This window comes from Thrips palmi, unplaced genomic scaffold (genome assembly GCF_012932325.1).
Source record: "Thrips palmi isolate BJ-2018 unplaced genomic scaffold, TpBJ-2018v1 HiC_scaffold_4, whole genome shotgun sequence".
NCBI lineage: Eukaryota > Metazoa > Arthropoda > Insecta > Thysanoptera > Thripidae > Thrips > Thrips palmi.
This window is the reverse complement of record NW_023144631.1, coordinates 2437283-2462369: the sequence shown is the minus strand read 5'-3', so window position 1 is coordinate 2462369 and position 25087 is coordinate 2437283. Positions and strand designations below refer to the sequence as shown.

Below are 25087 nucleotides of genomic sequence, written 5' to 3'. Positions count from 1 at the left end.
TTACCGCACGGGCGCGAGAAAGACATCGCCGAATAAACGACTCTCGGAATCAGTCTGCCTGTGCTAGTGCGGCGGTGGTAGTGGTGATCCAAAGCGTCACGCTGTCGCGACCAGTCGCGACGTTGTGGCTGCAGACACACACACACACACACACACACGTACACACACACACACACACGAGGAAAACAGCGCCGTGACGGTTTGACACCTTGCATGCTGTGCGCCAAACGTGGCCAAAGTAGGTGCACGGCCCCGCCCCCCTGACTGGCGCGGCGCGCTGCTACCGGGGGGCACGTTTCGGGGACAACCCCCCTTCCCCCTCCCCCTTCCCGTCCGAGCCCCATTTGCGCTCCCTCCCCCCACTCCAGGAGGTCAGCGGCTCGACGCCATCCGCACGGTCATTTATTCTGCGCAGTTTTTATTGTTTTATTTTTCCTCGGGCGTGATCCATTTGTGGTATTACAGTGACACGCCCCGCCCCGCCCCGCCCCGCGCTGCGCCGCTCCAGCGGCAGAGAGCAGGCAGCCGATGGCATCCCGACCCGCCGTCGCCCTCTTCATCAATGAGAGCTGGAGGCCGCACCAGTGCCGCGCCAACAACAACAACATAAAGTATTCCGCGGCAGAGATAGATCAAAGAGAACGCGGCATTGGACTGACATTGAAAGTGCGCGCTCGGCGAGCTCTCCTTCAAGACCGTCGCGATCTCGGTGCGCTGCGCGGCGCTGCGCTCCTCTGCAGCAGGCGGGCACGGCGGCTCCCCGTGGACGCCCTGCCGGCCGTGTGCCTCAGGGATGACGGCCGCGATGGAGGCGGCGGGGCGCGCGGATCCAAGTCTGCAGCGCGCAGCGGCGCAGCACAACGGAAAACTTGGCCCGGCAAGTATGCGCGCGCTCTAAGTTGAGATTGGTGTCAGGGAAACAGTGGCAGGGAGGGAGGAAAAAGGCGCGTGGACTGGGCGGCGAACCAGCGTCCTCGCGCTTGGCGCAGCGGAGCGGAGACCGCTTGGCTAGCGCGTCAACGGGAGAGGTGCGCGGTTGGCGGTGCGCGGAGAGGGCGGCTGGCAACCGTGACGGATAGGCGCCCCCCTTCCAGCGCACCGCCTACACGGGGCCGCGCCGCCCCGCCACTCCACCCCGAGTCGCATTCCGGGCGAGCGGGACGGTGACAAGGAGGCGACGGGGATGAGAGCGAGAGGGGGGGGGGAGAACTTCTGGACACATTCATCCATTCCTCCGCTCGAGCCGCCGCCGTCGACGTCGCCCGCCACACTGCAGGGAAGCCGTAGCGCGCGTCGTCGCCGAGATCGAAAAAAAGTAATTAGTTTGTTTGTGTTTCGAATGAAATAAACATTGATTCAGTTCTCGGCGGCGTGGCGGGGCGCTTGCCGGTGTCAAGGTGGGCGATGGCGGCGGATGGGCGGCGGGGCGACACGGCAATCAAGCCTTCGGGGAGGGGGGGGGGGAAGCAGCAGGGCCAAATTACGGCCCCCTCCCCTCCAGGCCCTCCCCGCTCCTCCTCTAATTCTCCAGTTCTAATGTGCTGTCGGTTCTTCCTCCCGCTCAAGACACAAATTATGAAGATTACTTTCTCGACTCTTATTTGAATTCCGCGCGCTTTGCATGGCGGACGAGAATTATTATGAGCGGGGCACTGGAAAATGATGTTTCCATTTTTTGGCGCGCTGCACGCTTCCATCCCTCTGCGGCGCTTTGCGGCGCTTTGCGGCGCTTTGCGGTGGAGGAGTCCGGCCGATCGGCGCACTTAATCCTCATCCAGCCACTGCAGGCCGAGGCCGACGCCGAGAGGGGCGTCGCTGTCTCTCTCGCACCCTCACGGGACGCGCCGCGAGAGAGAGAGGGAGACTCCACCCCTTCGGAATGGGCCTGTTGGGGCGCCTCTTGATCAATCTTCGTTCCCGGCTGCAGGGCGCCGGTCCACCCCGCCGGTCCACCCCGCCGGTCCACCCCGCCAGGCTGCCCTGCCTTGGCCCTGCCCGCACTCGGGCTGCATACAATCCCTTGATGAATGGCACGGCCTGGCACGGCCGAGAGGTGCCGAGCCTCAACAGGTCCGCTGCTGTTTCTGCGAGATGGATAGTTCCTCTTCTTTGAGTCGGTAAGTAAGGAATCGTCGCGGGGCGGCCAGCTTACCCACAGCCTAACACGTCCTTCGGCGTGTCGGTGTGCTTGCCTGCGTCAGTGTGTGTGTGTGTGAGTGTGTGCTGGTGATAAATCCCCGAGGCAACACTCCGCCCCGCCACGCCGTACAGAACTCGGGAAGCTTTGCGACTACGGCGTGGTGCTGCTTGGCTGCGCGCTGCGCGGCGGCAGGCGGGCGGGCGGCGCGGGGAGCGACCCACCAGGATGACGACACGGTTAGAGGCATTCCGGCGCGCCGTCCCAGGACCGTCCCAGGACCGTCCTCGGCTTCTAATACCGGCTGCCTCGACAAATATACAAGGGCGGCAGCGAGCGGCAGTCTGCAGACACGTAGCGGGGCGGGGCGGCCGGGGCCCCGCGGCAGTTAGCGCGGAGCAGGCAGCGCTAGTGGAAACGATAACCTTCCCCCGCACTGCCAGCACGCGGCCCGGAGTTTACTCTCCGAAAGCGCTTTGCGCGCAGGGCGCAGGCAGCGGCCCACTCTCACTGCAGCGGCCTCTTGAACGCTGCCGCCGACTTGGAGCGCGGTGCGGCGCGGTGTGGACTCGAGAGTCACTTTGAGCGGGCCGCCAGACTCGGCCCTCGGCGGCGTCCCCGTCCTCGGCGCGCAGGGCATGCTGCAGCAGGGGCTCCCTCGCCCACTACGTAAGTACAGTTAAAAACAATGTCCGCCGCCGGACGCCCCGCCGCCCCGCTGGACGCTCGAGGCCCTGGACGCTGCCTGCGGGGCGCGGCGGGGCGCGGCGAGGCGCGGCCCCTGGAGGGGATGCTGGTGGGGGCGCCACTGGAGGGGGCTGCGCGGGTGCGCGGTGGTCGCGGGGCGGCGCGGCCGGCAGTCTGCCAGCGGACCCCGAGCAGAGCGAGCACCCCGAGGACGCACGCGGCGCGGCTCGCTGTGGCACGCTACGCTGTGGCACGCTACGCTGTGGCCCCGCTGAGAGCGCACACGGCGTCGCGACGCCCCACCGGCACTCCCCTACCGGCACGGTGCCGCGCTACCGCGCGTCGAGCAGCGTCCAGCCTCGCCTGGCCACGCCGGTGCAGCCAGCGGCAGCCAGCGGCCAACCTCCTGGAGTAGCCGCCGTCGCGACGTGCGGTAGGTACTTCCGACTTGGCTCGAGTGCTTGTGCGAAAGGGGTGCCGGAGGCGGAGTGTCTTGGAGCGTTGCGTTACTCGGCGTTAACGTCCGTCCTTTCCGCTTGACTTCACCCGTCGCACAGTGGATTTGCCACGAGGCCGGTGAACGCGTTTTTAGCTCCAGAGTCACTAACTGGGACTGTAACCGATCGTGTGACCCCACCAATGGATCGCTCTCCGGACGAGGAATACATTGCTTGGGTCTCGGTTCGAGTCTCATTTGGGGACTCTGGCGTTCAAAACGCGCCTCGAGTTTTGGCCGGTCTTCTGGCAAACCCACTGTGCGACTGTCCGAAGTGAGCGACGCGCGACTCCGCCACTGTGCGGGCGGCACGTGCAGGAGAGCGCCTGATTGGTCGTTGCGACGGCATTCCGCGGTGGCGGCAGTGGCGGCACTTCCCTCGTTTCCCAGTGTGCCGCGCCGCGCCAAACTTGGCGGTGACATAATTGGAGGCGGACAGCGCGGCGAACGGCCGAGATGTAAACTTTAATTAATGCCCGAGCCGACGCGACGGCTGCCTGGCCCTTCTTGGCCGCGGCTCTCCCGGCGGCTTTTCTTGACGGGAAGTCGGGCAAACGTCGCGGCCGCTCCGCCAGGTGCGCGGCGACGCGGCGATGCTCTGGGGACGCGGCGCCGCGCTTGGCGCCAGGCCTCTTGAACGGCGGCCTGCCTTCGGCCTACCTGGAGTGTAGCGGCGCTAAGTGCCGAGGACAACAAGGCGGCCCGGCCGTCTGACAGGCCGACTGCCTTGGGCAGTGTGCCGGAGGTCGAGGACGGAGCGCCCGGCAGCCCGCCGAACGCGGCCGCGCGCCGGGCGGGGCTGCCTCCACGGCGCTCCCCGCGGCAGCCGCCCCGCGCGCTGTCCCGTCGCACGCGCGGGGCGTGCCCGGCGTGCCCGCCGCTCCGCGGGGGTGCGAGAGAGACAGAGCGGCGACCGCACGCGCGAAGGGGCGAGATAATGAAATGAGCCGCTGAGGTGCGGCGCTCATCACGCCTTATGGGGTTAACTACCCCTTCCCTCCCCGCGCCGCACCGCGCCGCGCCGCGGAAGGCGGAGACGGTGCGAGCTTTACGGGCTGCTTGGCTGCTTGGTCATTAGGAGGCTGTTCAAACACGGCTCATCTCTCCGCCAAGCGCGGCCAAGCGCCGCCAAGCGCGCTCATCCCGGGGCTGATCGATGCAGCCCTTCGGCCCAACTACTCACATCCTGCAGCGGCAAGCAGCGGCGGCCCCCTCGGGGCACGGCGCGGCCTCGGCCTCGGCCTCGGCCGCCTCGGCTGGCCGGGCGGAGGGCCTCCGGGCCGGGAGGCGGAGGCAGATAGGTCAAGCTGTGAGCCCGCAGCAGCAGCACCAAGTTTTTCCCTCGCCGTCCCTCTCTCTCCCTCTCTCACTCTCCGGCTCCGTGCGCGAGGCGGCTCTCTTTTTCTGTACGTCGCTGCAGCAGTTGGCACCACTGTAATTGGCGCTCCGCCTCGTCCCTCCAGCCGAGCCGCCCTTTGCTCCGAGCGGCCGGCGCATCCAGGCGGAGGGACCGCAGCGCAGCGCGCCCCGCCGGGATGAGATTTTTAATGAAAGGTGTCGTGCGCGGCGCGCGGCCGAGAGTCGTCACATCGTCGCTCTGTCTGTCTCTGTCGCACTCGCGCGGCGTGCCGTGGGGGCCGTGGGGGTGCGAGAGAGACAGGAACGGACTCCCCGGAGTCGACGCTCGCAGAGCAGCAAGCGCGTCCAGGATCGGGAAGGCAAGCGTCATACGCAGAGTCATGAACGGAAGTTCAAAAATACAGTTTTTGTCACTGTAAAATTTTGTGTACAATTGATTGTGTGAATGTGCAAGATTTCTGGCGTTTTTGCCACACATGTTGCCCACTTACAGAGGCGTTTTTGCCACCTGAATGTGGAATGTGGTGAAATTTTGTACAATGAATGTGGGAAGCTGTTCCCCCCATCGTTTTTTTTTGACATAATTTCTTAAAAACTCATCGTGGTTTGAAACAGCACCAGTGACGCGCGGGAACCACCCAGCCGCGGATGCCAGCCGTTGCGGTGGAGTGCGTGCGTGACCCATTTTTAAAGCTGCTTTCACGAAGCCGAACGAAGCTTTGAACAAAGTCGGGAAGAACACCAGCAGCAAATTTCCCTAAACCGCGCGCACCACGTTTGCTCCTGCAGCGGAAGTGCCGCGCTGTCGTGCCGGGCCGCCAGCGTGTGTGCGCGTCGGGGAGGAAGGGCAGGACAGGTGCCGAGAGAGAGAGAGAGAGAGGGAGAGAAGGGCGGAGAGATGCGAGGTGGGTGATATGAAAAACGGGCCCGGGTAAAAGGGTTCTAAATTCGAGCGGGCGGAACGTGGAACGCTTGGCGCTTGGCGCGCACCTTTAGGGGGTAAGCAACACGCAGCGCCGGGCACGGCTCGGCTCGGCACGGCTCGGCTCGGCTCGGCATGGCACGGCTCGGCTCGGCACGGCTCGGCTCGGCATGGCACGGCTCGGCTCGGCACGGCTCGGCTTACAACACGCGGCGCCACGCCACAGTGCCCTGCAGCAGCGCGTTCAAACGAGTCGCGCTAAATGACAGCCCTTCATCTCACTCTACACGTCTCTCTCCGGTCTCGCTCCGCCTCTCTCTCTCTCTCTCTCTCTCTCCTCTCTCTCTCTCTCTCCCCCCCTCCCCCCCCCCGCTCTCGCTCTGGCAGCATGCCCCCGTCCGCCTGGCGTCGAGAGGCGGGGAGGCGGGGTTTCCCTTCGGCAGAATGAGAAAAGAGAGAAAGGAGAGGGGAGGGGAGAGAGAGAGAGAGAGAGAGAGAGAGAGAGAGAGAGACATTCCTCTTGAAAAAGTTGATTGCTCGAGGAGGCGGACGCTTTATTCTGGGGATGGAAATTGCAGTTTGGTCGATGAAATTAACGCAGCGGGGCAAAAAGGGGAAAGGATAGACCTCTCGGCGTGGCGCTCGGCGTGACGGACAAGGAGAGGACGAGGGCGGCAATGGCGGCGGGGCGAGAAGGGCACTCGAGAGATCGATTTATGAACGCCCCCTCCCCCTGCACGGGGCGTGTTCTGCATGCTCGCGATGCGACCGGTGTGGTCGTATTCGGTCGTTTCCTTGCTCCGGTCGTCGCGGTCGCTCCGCACCAGTTGCTTCGAGCAGGCCGTGGCATTTGCACAGCGCCCCGATGGCGACCCCGCACCGCGTCCAGAGGGCACACTCAGAAAAAAAAAGGTTTCTTGATTTTTAATTTTTTTTTGTTTTTGTAAGAGAAACAAATCTTTACACTAAGAAAAAAAATTCTTATTCAAGAAAACAAAGTTTGGATCCAGATATTTTTTTTAACAAAACCAAGCGAAAAGTTAAATTTTTCTTGATTCAAGAAGTCAGGTCGGGGAGGAACATTTCAGCGATTTGCTGCGGCGCTTAAGTGGGTTGCCGTTTGCAATTGAAAATTAAAAGAAAAGAGAGAGAGAGAGAGAGAGAGAGAGAGAGAGAGAGAGAGAGAGAGCGTTTCTCAGCGTCCTGGTGTTCTTCAGACCCTACTTGTGCTGATTGCCAACGACTGATTGAAACGACTCGCCCGATTTGGGTGCGGACCTCGGCGTTCAAAAGGGCGCGGGGCGCTGACCCCGCGCGAGATTCCCACGCTTGCGTTTTGGCTGCACTGCGTGGGCTGGCCCGCACTGCGCTGTTAGTTGTGGCTGTAATATTTCCCGCTGCCCCGATGGCGTGCGGCATGCTTGTTCAGCCCCCCCCCCCCCCCCCCCCCCCCCGCCACCACAGGGTCCGGTCCGGCACAGCCGAGACAACATCCACAAAGAAAATATTTTCCCCGCCGCTGCGCTGCTGCCCTTCCCATTTTTCGCGGGGTGACTTTGATCTCGCATGACACACGACATGGCGGCGTTCCGAATGTGTTTTCTTTTTTTCGTGGTGGAAGAGGGGGGCCGGGGCACAACACACAGGCCGGCCTGGTTTTGCCGACAGGGTGGTAAAACCGCGACCCTTAGCAGACGACCCCGTCGAAGGTACACCCGCCGTGCGTACACACCCATTCCAATAACCCAGTCTGATTGCCCATCCCCCCTCTAGAAAGCCCTCGGGGGCGGGGCGGGGCGGGGCGGCCCGTAAACCTGAAAACAGCTGCCTCGAGGGAGGCGGGGTTCCCGAAGGGGTTCCCGTGTGAACGCCTCCCCTCGCCGCGCCGTGCGCCCCACACTGCCGCTTCTATCACATTCGGCGTGCATACATTATTTACGATTGGTCCAACCTCCGCGCCACGCCGCGCGCTCTGCCGCCCTATCTCTCTGTTATTTGGCGTGGCGCTGCAACGTGTGCTTACCGAGCGGTAATATTCTCGCCTGTGTCCCTTGTTATTGTGCCATAAATCTGGACAAAACACTGGCGGGGGAGGGGCAGGGGGGTGAAGATCAACGCAGCCATGGAATTATGTTAATTTCGGTCGGGGAGTGGACCTTGTTTTGGGTGTTGAATTGAATTAATCTGAAGCTGCAGTGCGAGGGTGTGGGGGGCTGGCGCAGGGCTTGGATGGCGTTATATGGGGGCTGACCCGCTGGAATGGTGCCCCCCCTTCCCCGCGGAGCCTGACGCGCTGTAACCGGACCCTTTCTAAAAGCACGCGCAGCCCGGCCGGCCTGGCGCTGCCACGCTGGACCGCCGCGCCCGCCATGGCGCGCCACCGCTAAAATGTCACCGTTATGTGTAGCGGCGGGGCGCTTCCTGAAAAAGGGGAAAAAGCCACGGGGGCGAAGCGAAACGAAACGGCAGGGAAGGTTTCGAGTTCCGTGCAGTTGTTTGGTGTTTTTTTGGACGAGGCGAGGTCGCAGCGGCGCTGGGATGGACGGCACGCTATCTGTGGGATCGTCAAACCCGGATTTGCATCCCTGGCAGTGGCGTGGCAGGCCGGCGAGCAGCACCAAGGCAGCCCCAGGTGCGCGGCGAACACCGGCCTATTTTCTGCGCGCCTTCGCCCTCTCGATGGCTCTCCGGGCGCCCTCGCCGACCGAGGCGCGGCAGTGGCAGATCGGCATTGGCATCTCATTGCGCTAACGAACTCGAACCGAAGCGGCCATCGGTTTCGAACTTGTTGCTCCCGCTATGCAGCTGGTAGCAATGGCACACTGCTCGGAATGGCACGGCACGGCGAGCAACTAAAAAAGCACACAGCGACGATCCCCCCGGAATCCTCTGACTCTGAGCGACGACGAGGGCGACGGCGTCCAGGGCTGTATTACTTTGGCACACTTTAGCATAACCGCTTTCACTTGTGTACGCGCACGTGTGTGTGTGTGTGTGTGTGTGTGTGTGTGTGTGTGTGTGTGCGGTGCGTGTGAGAGAGAGTGAGAAAGTGAGCGAGCCCCCGAGGCCTTTATCATCGTCATCCCAGAGAGTTGTCGCGAGTGCGAATAAAACCGGCAAAGCGGCTCGCAACGCCCCAGCAGCGGCCCCGACCCGCCCCGCGCGGTTTGAAATTATTTTGTCACGAGGAAAAGAAAAGAAGGGAACTCTGCGATGGCCCGCGGGCAGGCACGGGGAGGGGGAAAGGGAGGGGAACTCCGGGCGGAAGTGTTTCGAAAAGTGAGCGTGTCCAAAGCGAGCCGCACGGGCGCCGCGGCGCGTCGAGCCATAACAGTAACAGTATCACCGACCTCGTTCCTTCCTTCGCTGCTTCGCTCATCTCTCGCAGTGGGCCAGGGAGTGCGCGAGAGAGGGAGAGAGAGAGAGAGAGAGAGAGAGAGAGAGAGAGAGAGAGAGAGAGAGAGAGAGAGAGAGAGAGAGAGAGAGGCGCGAGGGGATTACCGCCGGATTTGGGGTGTCGCCGTGCCGTGGCGCTCCCCGTCTTCCAGCCTTCCAGGCGCCAGTCTTCCAATCCAAGGCAATCGTCCGTAATTTGCCGCTTTTGCCGCGAGCCGCGGGGTAATGAAATCCAATACAGCGGCGCCCCATTTGCATTCAGATATGACAGCTGTGTTCCTCCTGACCATAATTCCACCCTCTCTCTCTCTCTCTTCCCCCCTCCCTCCCACCGCCGCGCGGGGCGGCGTTTTCATTTCCAGGACCTGCCTTACCACGGCGCCGTGCCGTGCCACGCCGTGCCGTGCCGTGCCGTGCCACCCTCGCCAAAGTGGGGCCGCGCCGCGCCGAGTTACTGGTGTACCAATCTTGATGCGGCTGTCACAGCGCAGTCAGTCCTGTCGCGCTGCTCTAAAAAAAAATAGCAAAAAAAACAGGGGGCGCGCAAACAGTTTGCATAGAAAAATGGCGTGGTTCAAAAAAGTATTTTTTAAAAAAGTGGGTGACAATTTTTTTTGTTCATTTCGCACGGCAGGACATTGCAGTCGCGACCGAACGCGCGATCCCCATTAAATTTGCTCGCGCGAGATCGCAGCCAATCAGCGCCTCTCTGGCGCGGGGCGCTTTTCCTCCTGGACTTTTCCTCCCGCACTTTCCCTCCAGAACTCTTTTTCTAGGACTTTACCTTTTGGACTTTCCCTCCGGAACTTTTTCTTCGGGACTTTTCCTCTGGAATTTCCCTCCAGGACCTCCCCCCTTGCGGAGTGTGGTGGGACGGTGGGACGCACGGGTCGCGACCCCCTTCCTCCCTGGCGGCGCTGTGTCGCTTTCCCCGCGTTTTCCGTCCGCTTTGCGCGTCCCCACCTCGACCTGCCCTGCCGTGCCGAGCCGAGCCGAGCCGTGCCGGGAGTTAGCGCGCGTCTTTTGAGTGGTCCCTCGAAACCCAATTTGCAGCTCGAAAAGAAAACAAACTTGTTTCCCTCTTCCGGCTGCTGCCGGGCCGGCCTGCCCGGAATTCGCCCCCCCTCCCCCCCCCCTCCCCGCGGCTCGGACACGATATGTTTTCGCTCCGCGGAGCTCCAAGTCGTAACCTCTTCTCCCCGGTATGCAAAACCTCTTTCTGCCGGCGGGGCGGCGGGGCGGCAGCGGCAAAACGGATCGCCCTGGCGCAGCAGACTGGTTCCGAGAGGAGCCTTCTTCGCGCTGTCTCGCTCGCACCTGCAGGGACGCCCCATGAGTGCGAGAGAGACAGAGCGACGATAAAGGCTCTCGGAATCCGTCGGCCCCGCCGGATTCGAGGACGACTCTCTGCCCCCTTCACGTCGCCAGCCAACGGGTCCAGCCCAGTGGTCCAACCGAAGCACCCGATTGGCTGGCAACAACTAGAGCCGCAAAGTCACGAAGGAAGAAGGGCGTGTGTCGAGTGCAGTGCCTTAGTGCCTATAAGAGTGTAGGCGCACACTGTGTATGCGCGGATCGCTTCTGCAGCGCCGGATCTGCAAATTTAGAGGAGAGGGGTGGGGGTGGGGGCAGTAATAGGTGTGTGCGCGATGCACAATTCATGAGGGCGCTGGGACAGGCCTCCGTGCCGGGGGGGGGGGGGGAGCACGCTAAACGCCTCGGCAATCGCTCATTGCTGTGCAACAATTACGGCACGACTATCACGCGCGTCGAAAGCTTCTTCAAAGACTGCGAATAGTGACGCCCTGCGAACACCGCGGCAATGGCGGCCAAGTTTTATCATTCCGTTCGGCTGTTTTTGTTTTAATAATTTCCGAGTGGGTTGGCCGGGGGTAGCCGGGCAGCAGAAAGCGAAATATGGGTAAAGAATTTGTGTCGCGCGCCGCCGTTGGCGCGGCCTGCAGCCCCCAGCCCCCGAAATGGGGTCGCCCTATGCACAGCCAGACCCAGCGGACGACGCACATGTGTTGTAGACGTGACCCCCCCCCCCCTGCCGCCCCTCGCCAAGCCCTCGGGCACTCCGGCCCCGTCATTGGCTTTCTGGACAACCCCGTGCTCGGCTCCAAGGCGGCCCAGCCGAGGCCCAAGCGGGAGCATCCCTCACGCGCGTTTCTTCCCCATACCTGTATTAGTCGCCGTAACCCCCCCCCCCCTCCCCACCAAGTTTGCGCCAAGTTTTTGCAGTGCCGCGCCCCACCGAGCGAGGGGTCGTAAACGTGTTTATTTTTCGCAACGGAGGATGAAACTTTCCATTGAAAGTCATTTACAAAGTCCGCGCGCGCGCGCGTCGTGGGTGCAGCCTCAAACACTCGCGCTTACACACACACACACACACACACACACGCACAGAGGCGCGGGCTCCCCCCTCCCCCCTGAATGTGTAGCCGAGTGTGCTCCGTTCCGTTCTTTCCGATACATTTTCCAGACACGCGAGCCCCGCAAAGCCGCGCGCAAGCCGGCCGGGCATTATACGGCACGAATGCGGGACAACTTACGTCACCGACACGCTCGCTGCCGCCCGGCCCGGCCCTGCCCGCCCGGCCAAGCAGTGTACAACGTACAGTACAGTGGGCACAAGTGCTCCCGAAACGGGTCCACGCGGTCCGGGCGGTCCGGGCGGGGAGGAGGCGGGCCACGAGGCGAAGCGGCGAAGCCCGTAGCCGCCTCACTGCACTCCACTCCTTCATTTATTCACCCCGTCTCTCTCTCTCCCTCGCTGCCCGGCCACATGTGCGTGCGCGAGTGTGTGCGCGTATCACAGTGACTTCACGCCTCAGTTGAAGCGTGCGGGCTCGTTCGGCCAGCAAATTAAATGCAGCGTGAGTGGCGGGGCCGGCCGGGGCGGGCGGGGCGTAGGGTTGCGGTGGGGCCCCAGTGTGTGTGTGTGCGTGTGCCCGCCTTGCCAGTGTGGGGGCCCCACCGAGGCTGCGTGATTAACGAGAGACCTGCTGGGCCTTGGTTCGCCCGAGGCCTGGCCAGTCGGCCACCCCGGTCTGCGACTCGGACCGGGGCCCGGGGCCCCGACACCCCCTGCCAGTGTGTCTCCCTGTATCGCGACGCTCGGCCGTGTTTCGGCTAAAGGGCGCTCTGCGGTCTGTCTCTCTCGCACCCCTGCGGGCCGCGCCGCGAGTGCGAGCGAGAGAGGGCGCTTGGCGCGCACTGGGCGATACCCCCGACTCGGCCGCACGCGGCAATGGCACGCGGTCAGTGGAAGCGGCGCGTCATCCATCTCTCTCGCCTCCTCAGCCCTCTCTCTTCCTCTCTCTCGCCCTCCGGCCCCTCCGGCCGCTTCCCTATTCATGGTACTCATCCGTCCGCCCCGTCCGTCCGCTCTGTTTCACTCTGTTTCGCCGCTGGGCTGGGGTTCAAATACCAGCCGAGCGGATGCCTGCCGTTTTTTCACCCTCCTCGTTCCCCGGTGTGGTGGGCGGGGCCGAAACGACGTGACCACTTTGGAGCCGTTGGGCGCCCTGGGGTCATCTTGACGTCTCGACTCCGTTTCAAGGCCAGCGGCCGAGTGATTCAGAAGCGCGGTTCGTCGCTCTGTCTCTCTCGCACCCTTATGGAGAGCCCCATGAGTGCGACAGAGACAGAGCGACAAATGGCTGGCGGGTGCTGGCTGGTCGTGGGACGACGGGGGCGTCCACGTGACAGCCCTCGCCCCTCATCGTCTTGTGCCTCATCTTACTTCGACTGCCGCCGCCCAGCAGACTGGTCGGGGCTCGTCTCTCTCGCACTCACGGGCCGTGCCGTATTGGTGCGAGATAGACAGCGCGACGAAAACGGCTCTCGGAATGAGTGTGCTGGGTGCCCACCGGCCGGGCCGGGTGACGTTGAAGCATGCGCCTCCCCGCCAACATTCTTCTTGATCAGACGGCCGTACGGGCAGGGCAGGGCAGACCGACCGCACGACACACCAGCGACTCAAACGGCTGCAGCGGCGGGCCGGCGGGCCGGCGCCCCCACATCCTTCATTGCCCTTCGCGCTAACGTGCGCGTCGTTACTCAGTGCCAGTGCCGTGGAGTCTGGAGCGGCCGCCATGGAGCTGGAGTCGAAGCAAGGTCGTGCCATTATCCGTCGGCCTAGTTCGGCCGTCGCCGCTTGTGTCGGCCACTCTCCCGAACTCCCTGGCGGCGCTGGCGGCTGGCGGTCGACGGGGTGCTAAGTGACTGCATAGCCGTTTAGCGGCCTGTTACAGCCCCCTGTTCGATCCCTTCTGGGGCCTGGCCTGGCTGGCCTGGCTGGCCGGGCCCTGGTGCGGGGGCTGTGCCGGTCGAACACATCGCACTCCGCCCGCCTGCCACCCTCGACCAGCAGCACTCCCCGGAGGCCCCGGGCGCCGCCAACGCCGACCCGCTCAGGTTAGGTCGAACCCCGGGCCCTACACCCCGAGCCCGACACCCCGAGCCCTACACCCCGAGCCCTACACCCCGAGCCCTACACCCCGAGCCCTACACCCCGGGCCCTACACCCTACACCCCGAGCCCTACACCCCGAGCCCTACACCCCGGGCCCTACACCCCGAGCCCTACACCCCGAGCCCTACACCCCGGGCCCTACACCCCGAGCCCTACACCACACCCCGAGCCCTACACCACACCCCGCGCCCTCCACCACACCCCGCGCCCTCCACCCCGAGCCCAACACCACACCCCGAGCCAGACACCCCTGGGCGGGCGGGGCGGGCGGTGCTCATACCGTTGCGGCCGTTGGCGGCATTGACTGGGAAGTTTATCGGCGGGCCTTTCACCGACACCCTTTCACCTCGGCGGGGTGGCGGCCCTGGCGGCCCTGGCGGCCCGATGGCCCGGCGGCCCCGAGGCGGGCCGGCGGGCCGCAGGCTATCGCCCCGATTGCAGGCCGTTTGGATTTGGCCAACGCGGTGACCGCCATGGCGCGCCATCGCCACGCCGCCATCCCGGCCGGAATCCACAATGGCCTTAACTTGCGCGGGGTGCGGGGCGCGGAGCGTGGAGCCCGACCCGCTTCCATTTTCCCAGCCGTTTTCCCTCCTGCTCGTTTTCCGGCGGAAAAGTAACATAGTCGGCGCGCGTCCGGCAGGTGGCGGCGCTCTCGGAGTGCTGGACGGCCTGGACGGCCAGGACGGCCAGGACGGCCCTGGAGGACGGCGGCGGACACACGTAGCGTGCATAAAGGGCGCATGAGGGGCATGAATCACGCTGATGGAGCACCGTCCGTCTCCCTCGCACTCGTGGCCGGCCCGGACGGCCCTGCGGGTGCGAAGGAGACAGAGCGACGGACAGCGCCACTGTTCGGAATCTGCAGCGTGCTGGAGCGGCCCGGCCCGCCTGGAGTGGGCCGCCTGGAGTCCTGGAGAGGGGCCCGGCCCGGCCCGGGCGGCCCTGCGGGTGCGAAGGAGACAGAGCGACGGACAGCGCCACTGTTCGGAATCTGCAGCGTGCTGGAGCGGCCCGGCCCGCCTGGAGTGGGCCGCCTGGAGTCCTGGAGAGGGGCCCGGCCCGGCCCGGACGGCCCTGCGGCCGATGGATGGCCGCGGAGAGCAGTCGAAGGAAACTTTTTATGGAGGTAGAAAGTACTCGTGAAACCCGAAGCCAACTTTTGCCCTCTCCCAGGCCGCCAGGCCGGCCGGCTGGCTGGCTGGAGGGAGGCCTCTTGACGTCGGCTTCACACCCCGCCCCCCGAGGGGGAAATCACTCCTAAAACCTGCGACCCGACTATTACGCCTATAACGCTCTATTACGCCTCAAAATATAGCGATTAAGCTGAAAACAGACCAAAAAACCCCTAAAATAGATCAAATTTTGAGAATTTAAGCTATTACGCTACTATTACGCACACTATTACGCGTGCTATTACGGACAGAGTGACCCGACTATTACGCGAGTGCTTTCCCCCTCGCCGCCCCCTTTTACAGCGCCGCAGCGCCGCTCACTGCACTGACCTTTCCCTGAAAAGGTGGCGCTCTGCAAAGCGCAGCAAAGGCCACCCGGTCCACCCCTAAGCCCTAAAGCGCGGGTGGGGCTGCCTGCCGGCCCTGCCTGCCGGCCCTGCCTCGGGAAATGACATGTTCTCTCCAAAAGTTGTATTTCCCTCCTTTTTCCTGGCGGATCGACGCCCGCGGTGTGCACGCGAACACGTGTGTCGGCGTGGCGCGCCGCGCGCCGGCCGTGTGACCTGCATGGCGGCGTGGCGGCGTGGCGGGCTCGCCCTCGCCCCCGGGGCTCCACCTGCCAGACTAATTGGCTTCGTTATCCTTGTTGGGAGCGAGCGAGGAAGCAATTGGGGGTGGGGGAGGGTGCCCCCGGGGGCCGGAGGAGGGGTCGGCGCGCGCGAGAAGACGACGTCGCCGTTGCCGCCCCGCGTCGCCCCGCGGCGCTGTGGCGCCGGGGCCTCGGCTGGAGAGCCCCGTGGCGGCGAGGTGACTGGCCATCTGGCCGAACACCCGGCCAAGCAGGCCAAGCAGGCCAAGCAGGCCCAGGTGTTGCTGGGGGTGCCGCGTCGTGCCGTGCCGTGGCCATGTTGATTATGACGCTGCGCCAATTTGTTGGATGCGCCGTGTCGTCGTCGGCGAGGGTCGCTCCGCTGCCCGCGGCGACGCCGCCACGACGCCGCCACGACGCCCACATCAATCATGTGCGGGGCCACGGCGCTCCGGCTTGCTCCAGCCTCGCGCCCGCCGCGCCCCCAGGCGGCCAGCTGATGCCTGTTCGAGAAGGGTGGCCCGCCGCCGTCCCGGGTTGATTGGCCCTGTCGTGCCATTCCGCCGCGCTGTCTCTCGCGTCCACGGGACGCCCCGTGAGTGCGACAGAGCCAAAGACTCTTTCCGAAGCGCTCGGCTCCTCGCGGCCCGACTGCGGGACGGAGTCGGTGGAGTGGGCGCCGAAACAGGGAGGCCGGCCCTGCCGAAGGGCTCAGCGCGCTGCGTGCAAGACGTGCAAGGCCCGCACCCTTTCGCAGTGGGGGAGGCAGCGGGGCGCGCGGCAGTGGCAGCAGGCTGAGAGGTGGGATCCCCTATCGCTCCTAATCCAGGCCGTGCCGTGCCGTGCCGTGCCGGGCCGTCGAGGGCGTCAAAGAGGCGGCCTGCCCGTCGCTGCCGAGGCCGCCGACCACACGACGGCCCGACAGCCCCCCGATTGCGAGTGTAGTGGCCCGTCGGTCCGCCGGCCCGTCCCGTCCCGAACCGCTCCACGAACAAGCACTATCCACCCGGCCAGCGAATCCACTCCCAGAGACCACTGCTTCCCTCCCTGGCTGCGCGCCCTGCGCCCGCTGCCCGGCCAAAAACGGGGAAGTCCAGCTGGGTCATTTTTGGCGCCGAGAAAAACGACCACAACGTCAACACAGTTGTTTACGCGCGTGCCGAGCCGAGCGGTGTCGGTGACAATGATTGCAGCTGTGATTGGGCACATCCATCATGGCCTTCATGGCCTCCGTGGCGGGGAGGTTCACTCCGCCCCGCAATGGAGCCGCACTGCTTGTGGTGCTTGGCGCCGGCGCGCGGCGCCCGCCTCGCCGTCTCGAATTTCTATTTTTCTTCATCTTTTATACTCTGCACGGAAACCGCATGGAGAGGGGTGAGATATTTTGAAGGATTCATTGTCCTCGACCAGGCAGCTCAGCCCCTCCTGCTCCTCTCTGCCCCGCCTCTGCAGTCCCACACAAGCCACCCGCCCCGCCCCCTCTCGGGGCGGCCCAAGAACGCCGATACAAGCAGGCGGGTTCCTTGCCTATAACCCGCGGCTAAGCCGATATCTGCCACGGCGTCGCGGCCAACTGGTGCGGGGGAGGTGGCTGGGGTGGGGTGGGGTATTGCTGGAGTATTGGGGGTAGCTCGGAGGAGAAAGATGGTCCCCTTCTATGGCGCTCTTAAAAGCAGCCTACAAAGGCACGCCCCGCCCCGCCCCGCCCTCCGAACGCTCAAGAAAATAGTCTTTCACCGGCTCGCCTTCCCTGTTCTCTCTGTCTCTCTCACGGCAAACAAGCAGACTCTCCGTCTCTCTCTCTCTATCGTGCATCTGACACGCGTGCGTGAAGGTGTGTATTGATCTTACATAGCTGCGAGGTGCGCCGTTTCGTGTGAGTGTGTGTGTGTGTGTGTGTGTGTGTGGGTGTATGTGTGTGTGTTGGCAACCAGCTATGGGGCAGCAATCCACCCTCCAATGGTCAATTTGGAGCGACCGTAAACGGCGGCAGTAATAAAAGCCGGTGTGCGCTGCGTGCGGATATCAACTCTGCGTATATATGTGTGTGTGTGTGTGTGTGTGCCCTTTGCGAGTGTGTGCGTGCCATCTGCGCGAGGCGCGCTGTGTGTGTGTGTGTGCGTGGCGCGTGTTTGTGATTGCGTGTGTGCGTTTGTGATTGCGATGATGGAAGTGTGATTGTGGCGTGGGAACAGGAAGACGTTTAGAGAGATACCGCCGCGGCCACAGCCCTGTGTTTTTCCAAGGACGAGCAGGGCTTGCGTGGGTGTGCGTGCGGTGCGCGTCGCGGCCGCCGTGTTTTCACTGAAAATGTTGCGACAACGCGCGCCGCGCGGTGGTTGGTTTGCGTGTTTGGCGCTGTCGCCGCGCCGCCGCGCCCTGTCGCCGCGCACGGCTTTTGGGGCTCCCCACCTTCGCCGCCACCAGCGGCTCGCGGCCCTCCGCACTGGGTTCTGCAGGACGGTGCAGTCCGCGAGCACCGCGCCGACACGGCGAGTCAGACAGAGACGGACACAGCAGCGCCTCGGGCAGAACCACTGGACTGCACTTCCCAGCCGCGCCAAGGCGTTCCGGTTCGCCTCGCCTTCCGACCCTCATTGGGGCGGACGCGGCCGAGATTTGGGGCCCCGGGGGGAGGCCTGGGCGAGGGCCTGGGCGAGGGCCTGGCTGAGGCCGGCGCCGTGGCCGAGGCCGTGGTCCGGGCCGTGGCCCCAAGGTCAGGCGGCAATCCGCAAATTACGCCGCACCCCTATTTATTCTGTCTGCCCGCCCCGCCCGCCCCGCCAGCCCTTCGCGTTTCTTCTTCCGCCTTCGCGCCTCGCTCTTCACGCCTCTCCCCCGCGCGGACCGTGCGGCCGGCTGAGCCCCCCGCCTGGCTCTGGCTCTGGCTCGCCGGGCTGACTGAGTAAGGTGCGGCGGGGCTGTGAATTCCCAATGCCTCGTCCACACTGCTACTTCCTTCCTCTCTCTCTCTCTCTCTCTCTCTCTCTCTCTCTCTCTCTCTCTCTCTCTCTCTCTCTCTCTCTCTCTCTCCCCCTCTCCCTCTCCCTCTCCCTCTCCCTCTCCCCCCCCCATCCCCCTCTCTCCCTCTCTCTCGGTGTCCGTTCGCTGCAATTAATTCTGCCTGACGCCGCACCGGCTAGTTTCGCACGGAAAAAAATCCCTTAGTTGTGACAGCTAATGCATTGGCTGATATGGGGCCAGCCAAGAATCAGCAGTCGTGGTAACTAAAAATATTGCTAGCAGCATCAGCAATCATGCCTGGTCGCGACAGCCAAACACATTTGTTGTGCTAGCTAATACCTCAGTTACAAACGCTAATAAACTTTTTACTCTCCGAAAAATACTGAGACGGGAATAGAACCCGGGACTACTGGCTGAGAACCGTGCTCGGAGGCACTGAGCCACGGAAGCACATGTGTGTGTCGTATGGCCTGCCCCAATGTCACTCCGGGTGGAGGGCCGAAAAAAATACTTCGCAACTTTGATCGCAGTTGAAGTAAAGCTTTGAGGGACTGCATGATTTGCGCGTGCAGCTAACCCCATTAGTTGTCTCAGCTAAGAACCCCACGCTGGATCAGTAAACGTGGGAGTGGCTCTCACGGCAAACACTATCAGTTGCGGTAGCAAAAGCATCATGGTTTTCATAGCTGAACCTCCTACTGTCTGCCTTAGCTAATTTAAAATTTGTAGCCACGGCAATGAGGGTTATGTTTTATAGCTAAGATAATGACTGCGGTAGCTGAGAACATTAGCTGGCGCCATATCAGCTAACACATTAGCTGTCACAACGAATGCTCAGCTGTAACAACTAAGATATTTTTTTCCGTGCGGGGCGGCGGGCAGAAAGGCAGGGAGGCGGGCAGGGAGGCGGGCAGGGCGGCGGGCGGGGCGGCAGGGGGATGATGAAGTTGTGGCACCGAGCAAAGCGGTTCGAGCCTCTCCTGCGGCGCGCCAGCGCCACGCTCGCCCAGAAACCACCTCTAACATTTTAAATGCGTTATGCGACGCCCACGCGTTCGAATACCTCGTCTAAAAAGGGTGGGTAGGAGGGAGGTTGGGTGGGTCGCGAAAAGAGGAAAAATAGGAGTGAAATAGCCTGCTTCAATGGGTGAATCTAATCGTGCCCTTTGTTGGGTTCACACCAAAAAATAATTTTAAACTAAAGGTTTCAGTTTTTTTTTTAGAATTTAGAACATCGCAACCAATTAGCTTTGCCGAGGAAGTAAGGAGCAGGCAAATTGTCAATTTGGAAATCCAATTTGAATCGCGACGCCGCCGGAGATATCCTGCCGGCGTGTGATGTGTGTGGAGAGTCGAGGGGGCGTGGTGGCGGGCGGGGCGGGGCGGGGCGGGGCGGGGTGAGGCGACGCCGTTCGACAAGAAGCGGCCAATAATTGGTGGGAGGCCATGCGTGAGCGAGTCGAAGTACGGGAAATGGAGGGTGACTTGGAGTTGTGAAGAGAAGGGCGTGGTGTAGGCGGCCGCAAGGGCGCCTCTGTGCCGCGCGTGTGTGTGTGTGCGTGCGTCTTGTCTCGGCGAGTGTGTGTGTGTGAGGCCCTGCAGGCTGGTCACGCCGCCTGCCCGCCGTGATAAGGGATAGGATCAATAAGAGGAAAAGAAAGGCAGTACACTTCGGCCGACTCCGAACAGGCCGCTGACTCCGTCGCCCTCGCGGCGGGCTTCCCGTCGGAGTGCGAGAGAGATGGAGACAGCGGCAGTGAGGGGCGGCGGCGGTAGGGGATTACGGAGTCAGGCGACGCGCCTCAGCTCGACGCGGGATCGGCAAACTCATACACGCGGCGACGCGGCGTAATAGGCCGGCAAACAGGCCAACAACATCAACAAGACAAATACGGCCGCCAGCCATCCTCGGGCCTTGCCGGCCGCGCTAATTTCAGCCGAAAATACAAACAAAAACAAAAGCAACGCGGAGATCGTCCATCACCCGGAGTGCCCGGCCCGGGCAGCAGCCCGCCGACACGCACACACAGCGAGAGACAGATTCGCTGTTGAGGGATCTAATTGTTGCCGGCTGGCTGCTGTGCTGTGATTGGCCAAAGCTGCAGTCTGGCCGGCAGTCTGGCCGGCCATTAGCTCTGCCTCGATGAGGTGGCCAATCACACGGAGAGGATCAGCACCGCGATCAGTACCGCCAGAGCCGCACGAGCGGCACGGGCAGCACGCCGCCGCCGCCGCCGCCATCCCGTTCAGGGAGGTTGGCTCTGTGTGTGCGTGTGTGTGTGTGTGTGCGCGCGCGCCTTTCTTTTCATTAGCCTTGCAAGAAATGGTGTATATTCCGCAGCAAGTTTCCGTGGAGCCTCTGTGTGTGTGTGTGCGGCACTCGCTCACACCGCAGCGGGGTGGGTGGCTCTGGGTGGCTCCGCCGCGCCGCCGCTCCGCCGTTCAAGGCCCCTTTTGCGCCGTCCGACGCGCCGCGCGCCGCGCAGTCTACCCCAGTGTACCGCGCAAGGCTGCGTCGCCCCGTCTCTGTCGCACTCGCGGGCCGGCCCGGCGGGGTGCGAGAGAGACGGCGCGGCTGGTGCGTCCCGACTCCCCGGGCCCTCGCTCGCGCCGCACGTCACCGGCAGGTGGAGGAGGAGAGGGAAAGTTAAAACAGAGAGAGCACCTTCTCAGCAGAAAGATGAGAGCAAGAGGCCCAGGGCCGGGAGGGCGGTTTCAAGAGCGAAGCGGCGAGGCTGCGATTGGCAAGAGGGAGGGCGGGCAGCCACTTGCACGCCGAGGCCGCTGTGGAGGCCCTGGAGGCCCTGGAGGCCGAGACAAAGGCCTGCGAGTGCCTAGGCCGAGGCCTAGTCCGAGGCCTAGTCCGAGGCCTAGTCCGAGGCCTAGTCCGAGGCCTAGTCCGAGGCCTAGTCCGAGGCCTAGTCCGAGGCCTAGTCCGAGGCCTAGTCCGAGGCCTAGTCCGAGGCCTAGTCCGAGGCCTAGTCCGAGGCCTAGTCCGAGGCCTAGTCCGAGGCCTAGTCCGAGGCCTAGTCCGAGGCCTAGTCCGAGGCCTAGTCCGAGGCCTAGTCCGAGGCCTAGTCCGAGGCCTAGTCCGAGGCCTAGTCCGAGGCCTAGTCCGAGGCCTAGTCCGAGGCCTAGTCCGAGGCCTAGTCCGAGGCCTGGCCGGCCGCGCGACACCTTTGCAATAACGCTGCAAAACGAAATGACGCCGTAACCGCGCCCAAATAATTGGCCGTTTACGAGGGCGCCGTAAAAAGGGCGTAAAAAGTAAAAAATCGGGAAAGGGCACAGAAAGCAGCAACAAGCGAATAAGATTTGCGGCGCGCAGCGCGGGGGGCTTTACGGCACTGTAAAAGCGATATTGTAACAATTGTCATTTACGGCTGCCGCCCTTCGGCCTTCATTTGCAGTGCAGGCACTGGCATCGCGGTCGCGTGGCTGCCTGGCTCGCTTCGCACCGGGTTTGCTGTTGCTTTTCGGAGTGTGGCCGCCGCCCGGGCCACCCGGGCCGCCAGGGAGCGCAGCGAGGTGCACACGCTACAACGCCTCGCGCCCTCGCCCCCCGCTACACCCTAAAAACGGCAAGCACTGCGAGTCGCCCCGCAGTAGCCGCCTATACAAAATTCATTTTGATTTACGTCGGCTGGGCGTCTCAGCCGCGCCGCTCATCCAGGCGCGTCGGCTGCCCGGTGCACTCGAGCTCGCACGGACCGGATTCATTTCGGGCGGGCCTCGGCCACGGCCGCCACCCGCACGGCGTTAATAACAAAAAGTAGAGCAGCAATAATCAGATGATACGACAACTGCTGTTGCGGCGCCAGCCACCGGGAAAAAAAGATATCAAAAAGAGAGGAAAAGAAGTAATTTCTGGGCGCTGTAAATCCTCCTCGCCCCGGCTGACCCGGGCAGCCGTTGGCAAATATCTCAAAGGAAATAAACGGGAAGATGGTTGCGTTTTGGTGTCCAGTGGGGAGCAGTGTCTTGCCTGCCGGGCCCTACCCGGCCGGGCTGTTGTTGCGGAACAATCCGGCGGTGGAGAGCAATAAAAAGAGGTCCGCGGCACGCCAGGGCGCCAGGGCTCAGGGGGCGGCGAGGTGCCACACCGCTTGCTTGCAAACACGTCGCCATTTCGTGGGGATCGCCCAGCATCGCTTTGACCGAAAAGGAAAAAGTAAAAGTGATTCTTTTTTTTTGTTCCCCGCTGCCGGCGGCGTGTGGTTCTCTCTCCGACTTGCCGCACCCCGCGCCGGTTAGGTGTGGTCAGGCAGTGGGTGGGGCGGGGTGGGGCGGGGCGCCAGCGGGGCATCCGATTAGGGTGTGGGGTCCCTGGCCGCTGCCGTGCTGGTTTTTGCGTTGCCGTGACTGCTTGGGAACGCCTAATGACGACTGTCGGGGATCCCCCGATAAGAATGCCCCGGGGGGGGGGGGGGGGGCGTCCGAGGCGGGGGGTGGCGGCAGCGCCCTGTGAAGGGGTAGGCCCGAGGCCACGCGGACGCCCCCTAAAGTTGCAGGGCGGCAAGCGCCTGGCGGCGAGGGTCAGAGACCGACAGAGGCCGTCAGGGACCCCCTCCACTGGCATTCGGAATGGATGTGCGCCACGCTAGGCCACGCCACGCCGTGTTCTTTGCGCGCATCAATCCGACTGCCAGCAACAACAACAACAACTGCACACGCTACACGATGACACGAAATGCGCACTGCTCGCTCTAAGTTGGCCGGGCCGGGCGGCGGGGCGGACGGCTCGGGCCGGGCCACTGGGGCCTGCACTGCGAGGCGTGGCGGCCGGCCGGGCCAGAAATCACGTAACGACGCACTGCGAGGAAACCGTGTTCATTGTTTTCATTACCAATCCGCTGAGGCTGTCGGACCGTGCTTAGCGAGGAGTGCGCTTTCTCAACAGCGGCAGAACCTGTGACCTTTTGCTTCGCAACGAGAGGAGTCAAGCCCGCCGGGGAGTTGGCACGTGCAAACTTTGCGCTCAGCCAGGCGGAGAGCCCGCGACAGGGAGTCTGCGCGCGAGTCTGTGTCACTCTGACTGATTTCGAGAGTAGAATGAAAGCTGCTTTTCCCCCTCCTTTTTCACGTGAGTCGTCGAGTGAGGCGATACGACGTGCGCGAGGGGGGAGGGATTCGGACGCAAAGCGAGCCAGACTGAAGTCGTTTTCATCACTTAACGCGTTGCACCCCCCGCCCCCTCTTGTCTCTTTGAATGGTGTCGCTAATTTTCAATTTCGGCGCCCGGAGTCGCTCCGGCCCGCAGCCGCCGGCTCGCATCGAGGGGCACTGACTACGCACTCGAGGTTTTCCTCGATGCAGCACTTGGAGGATTAAATGTAGAGCCGAAATGCGATGACGACGCGGCAGGTGAAGCGCGACAGTGTCGCGGCAGGTGGAGCGCGACAGTGTCGCGGCAGGTGAAGCGCGACAGTGTCGCGGCAGGGGAAGCGCGACAGTGTCGCGGCAGGGGAAGCGCGACAGTGTCGCGGCAGGCGAAGCGCGACAGTGTCGCGGCAGGGGAAGCGCGACAGTGTCGCGGCAGGGGAAGCGCGACAGTGTCGCGGCAGGGGAAGCGCGACAGTGTCGCGGCAGGGGAAGCGCGACAGTGTCGCGGCAGGGGAAGCGCGACAGTGTCGCGGCAGGTGAAGCGCGACAGTGTCGCGGCAGGTGAAGCGCGACAGTGTCGCGCCTGGCAATGCGCGACGGCGTCGGGGCAGGTGAAGCGCGACAGCGTCGCGGCAGGACGGTGTCCTTCTAATTACTCGCCTTTGAATGTAGTGAAAGTGGATAAAAAGGCGACAACTTTTTTGCATCTTGTGAAAAAGCGGACGCAGTATATAGGAAGGGGAGATGGGAGAGCAGCGAACGAACACTCCGGTCGGAGAACACGACAAAACGAAGAGCAAGTGGATCGGGGGGATCGTTTTATAGTGGTATTTCCGCTTGCTCGTCGCGGACTGTGCGATGCGTGGTTGGTCCATCGGGGCATCGGCGGGGACGTTGACAACTCATCCAGGCCCCAAGTTTGTCCCGGCGAACGCGTATCCTCGAAATGCGGTCCTGCAAAATAGTGTAGTTGCGGGTTGGCAGTGTGGCGTACGCGGCGTTCAGGCCGGAGATGGAGTACGCCAAGTACAAATGCAACCCCCCCCCCCTTCTTCCACTCCAGCAAGTCTCGCCAGTGTAACACAGCAGCGGACGCTGCGAGACATTCGCTTGACGGAGTAAGTCTCATTTGTCATCGCAGTTGTCTTGGAGCGCCACTCGGTGGACTTGCAGCGGGCCTCCAGCCTCCAGCAGGCCTCCAGCGGGCCCCTGGCTCCCAGCGAGCTTTCGCGGGGCCTGGGGGACCTGGAGGCGGCAGCATCCGGGACGGTCCGGGACGACTAGACAGCGGTTGTCCTGTTTGAATGTGTGGTTCAGGGAGAGCCGTGAGAAATCGTCTGTTTTGGTCGTGGATCGAGAAAACCTCCGAAACGCGTCCGGCAGGCAGCCTGTCATTCCGAGCGTGCAGGCAACATTGGCAGTGACCCTGCCCCCCTCCAGCCCGTTCCTGGACTCACAGTGCCCCTCCTTGTGCCGCAGGATGATGCGCTGTGCCACCGCCGCCGCCTGAGGACGAGGACGCCATGTGGGTCACCATGTGGGCAGTGCTGTCCCTCGCCGTGCTGGCCGTGGCCGCGGCCCACGCAGGTAAGCAGCAACAACAACAACTAAAACGGGAACAATAAACTTGTGACAACGAGGGTAGGTGGGCGCCGCCCCTCGTCACTTGGAGCCACGCCACCGTTAGCGCCGCGACTGCGAGCACTTTCCCCAGCCATCCATTCCCTTTGGGCGGCGGTGCATCACCCAACGATATCCATAGCAGCCCCTTGCCCCCCCC

General features: G+C 63.3%; 1 protein-coding gene across 2 annotated transcripts in view; it reads left to right on the top strand.

The window, feature by feature from the left end:
* Nucleotides 1-25087, top strand: part of LOC117649725 — a 76520-nt gene that overhangs the window by 6392 nt on the left and 45041 nt on the right. The window contains exons 1-2 of one of the 2 annotated variants that reach the window (XM_034392710.1): nucleotides 3012-3257; nucleotides 24787-24894. In XM_034392710.1, the coding sequence (XP_034248601.1) occupies nucleotides 24831-24894 (64 nt within the window). In that variant the 5' untranslated portion in view covers nucleotides 3012-3257; nucleotides 24787-24830. Of the gene's footprint in view, nucleotides 1-3011; nucleotides 3258-24786; nucleotides 24895-25087 lie in introns of those variants that run through there. The other variant, XM_034392709.1, reaches the window with a different exon arrangement.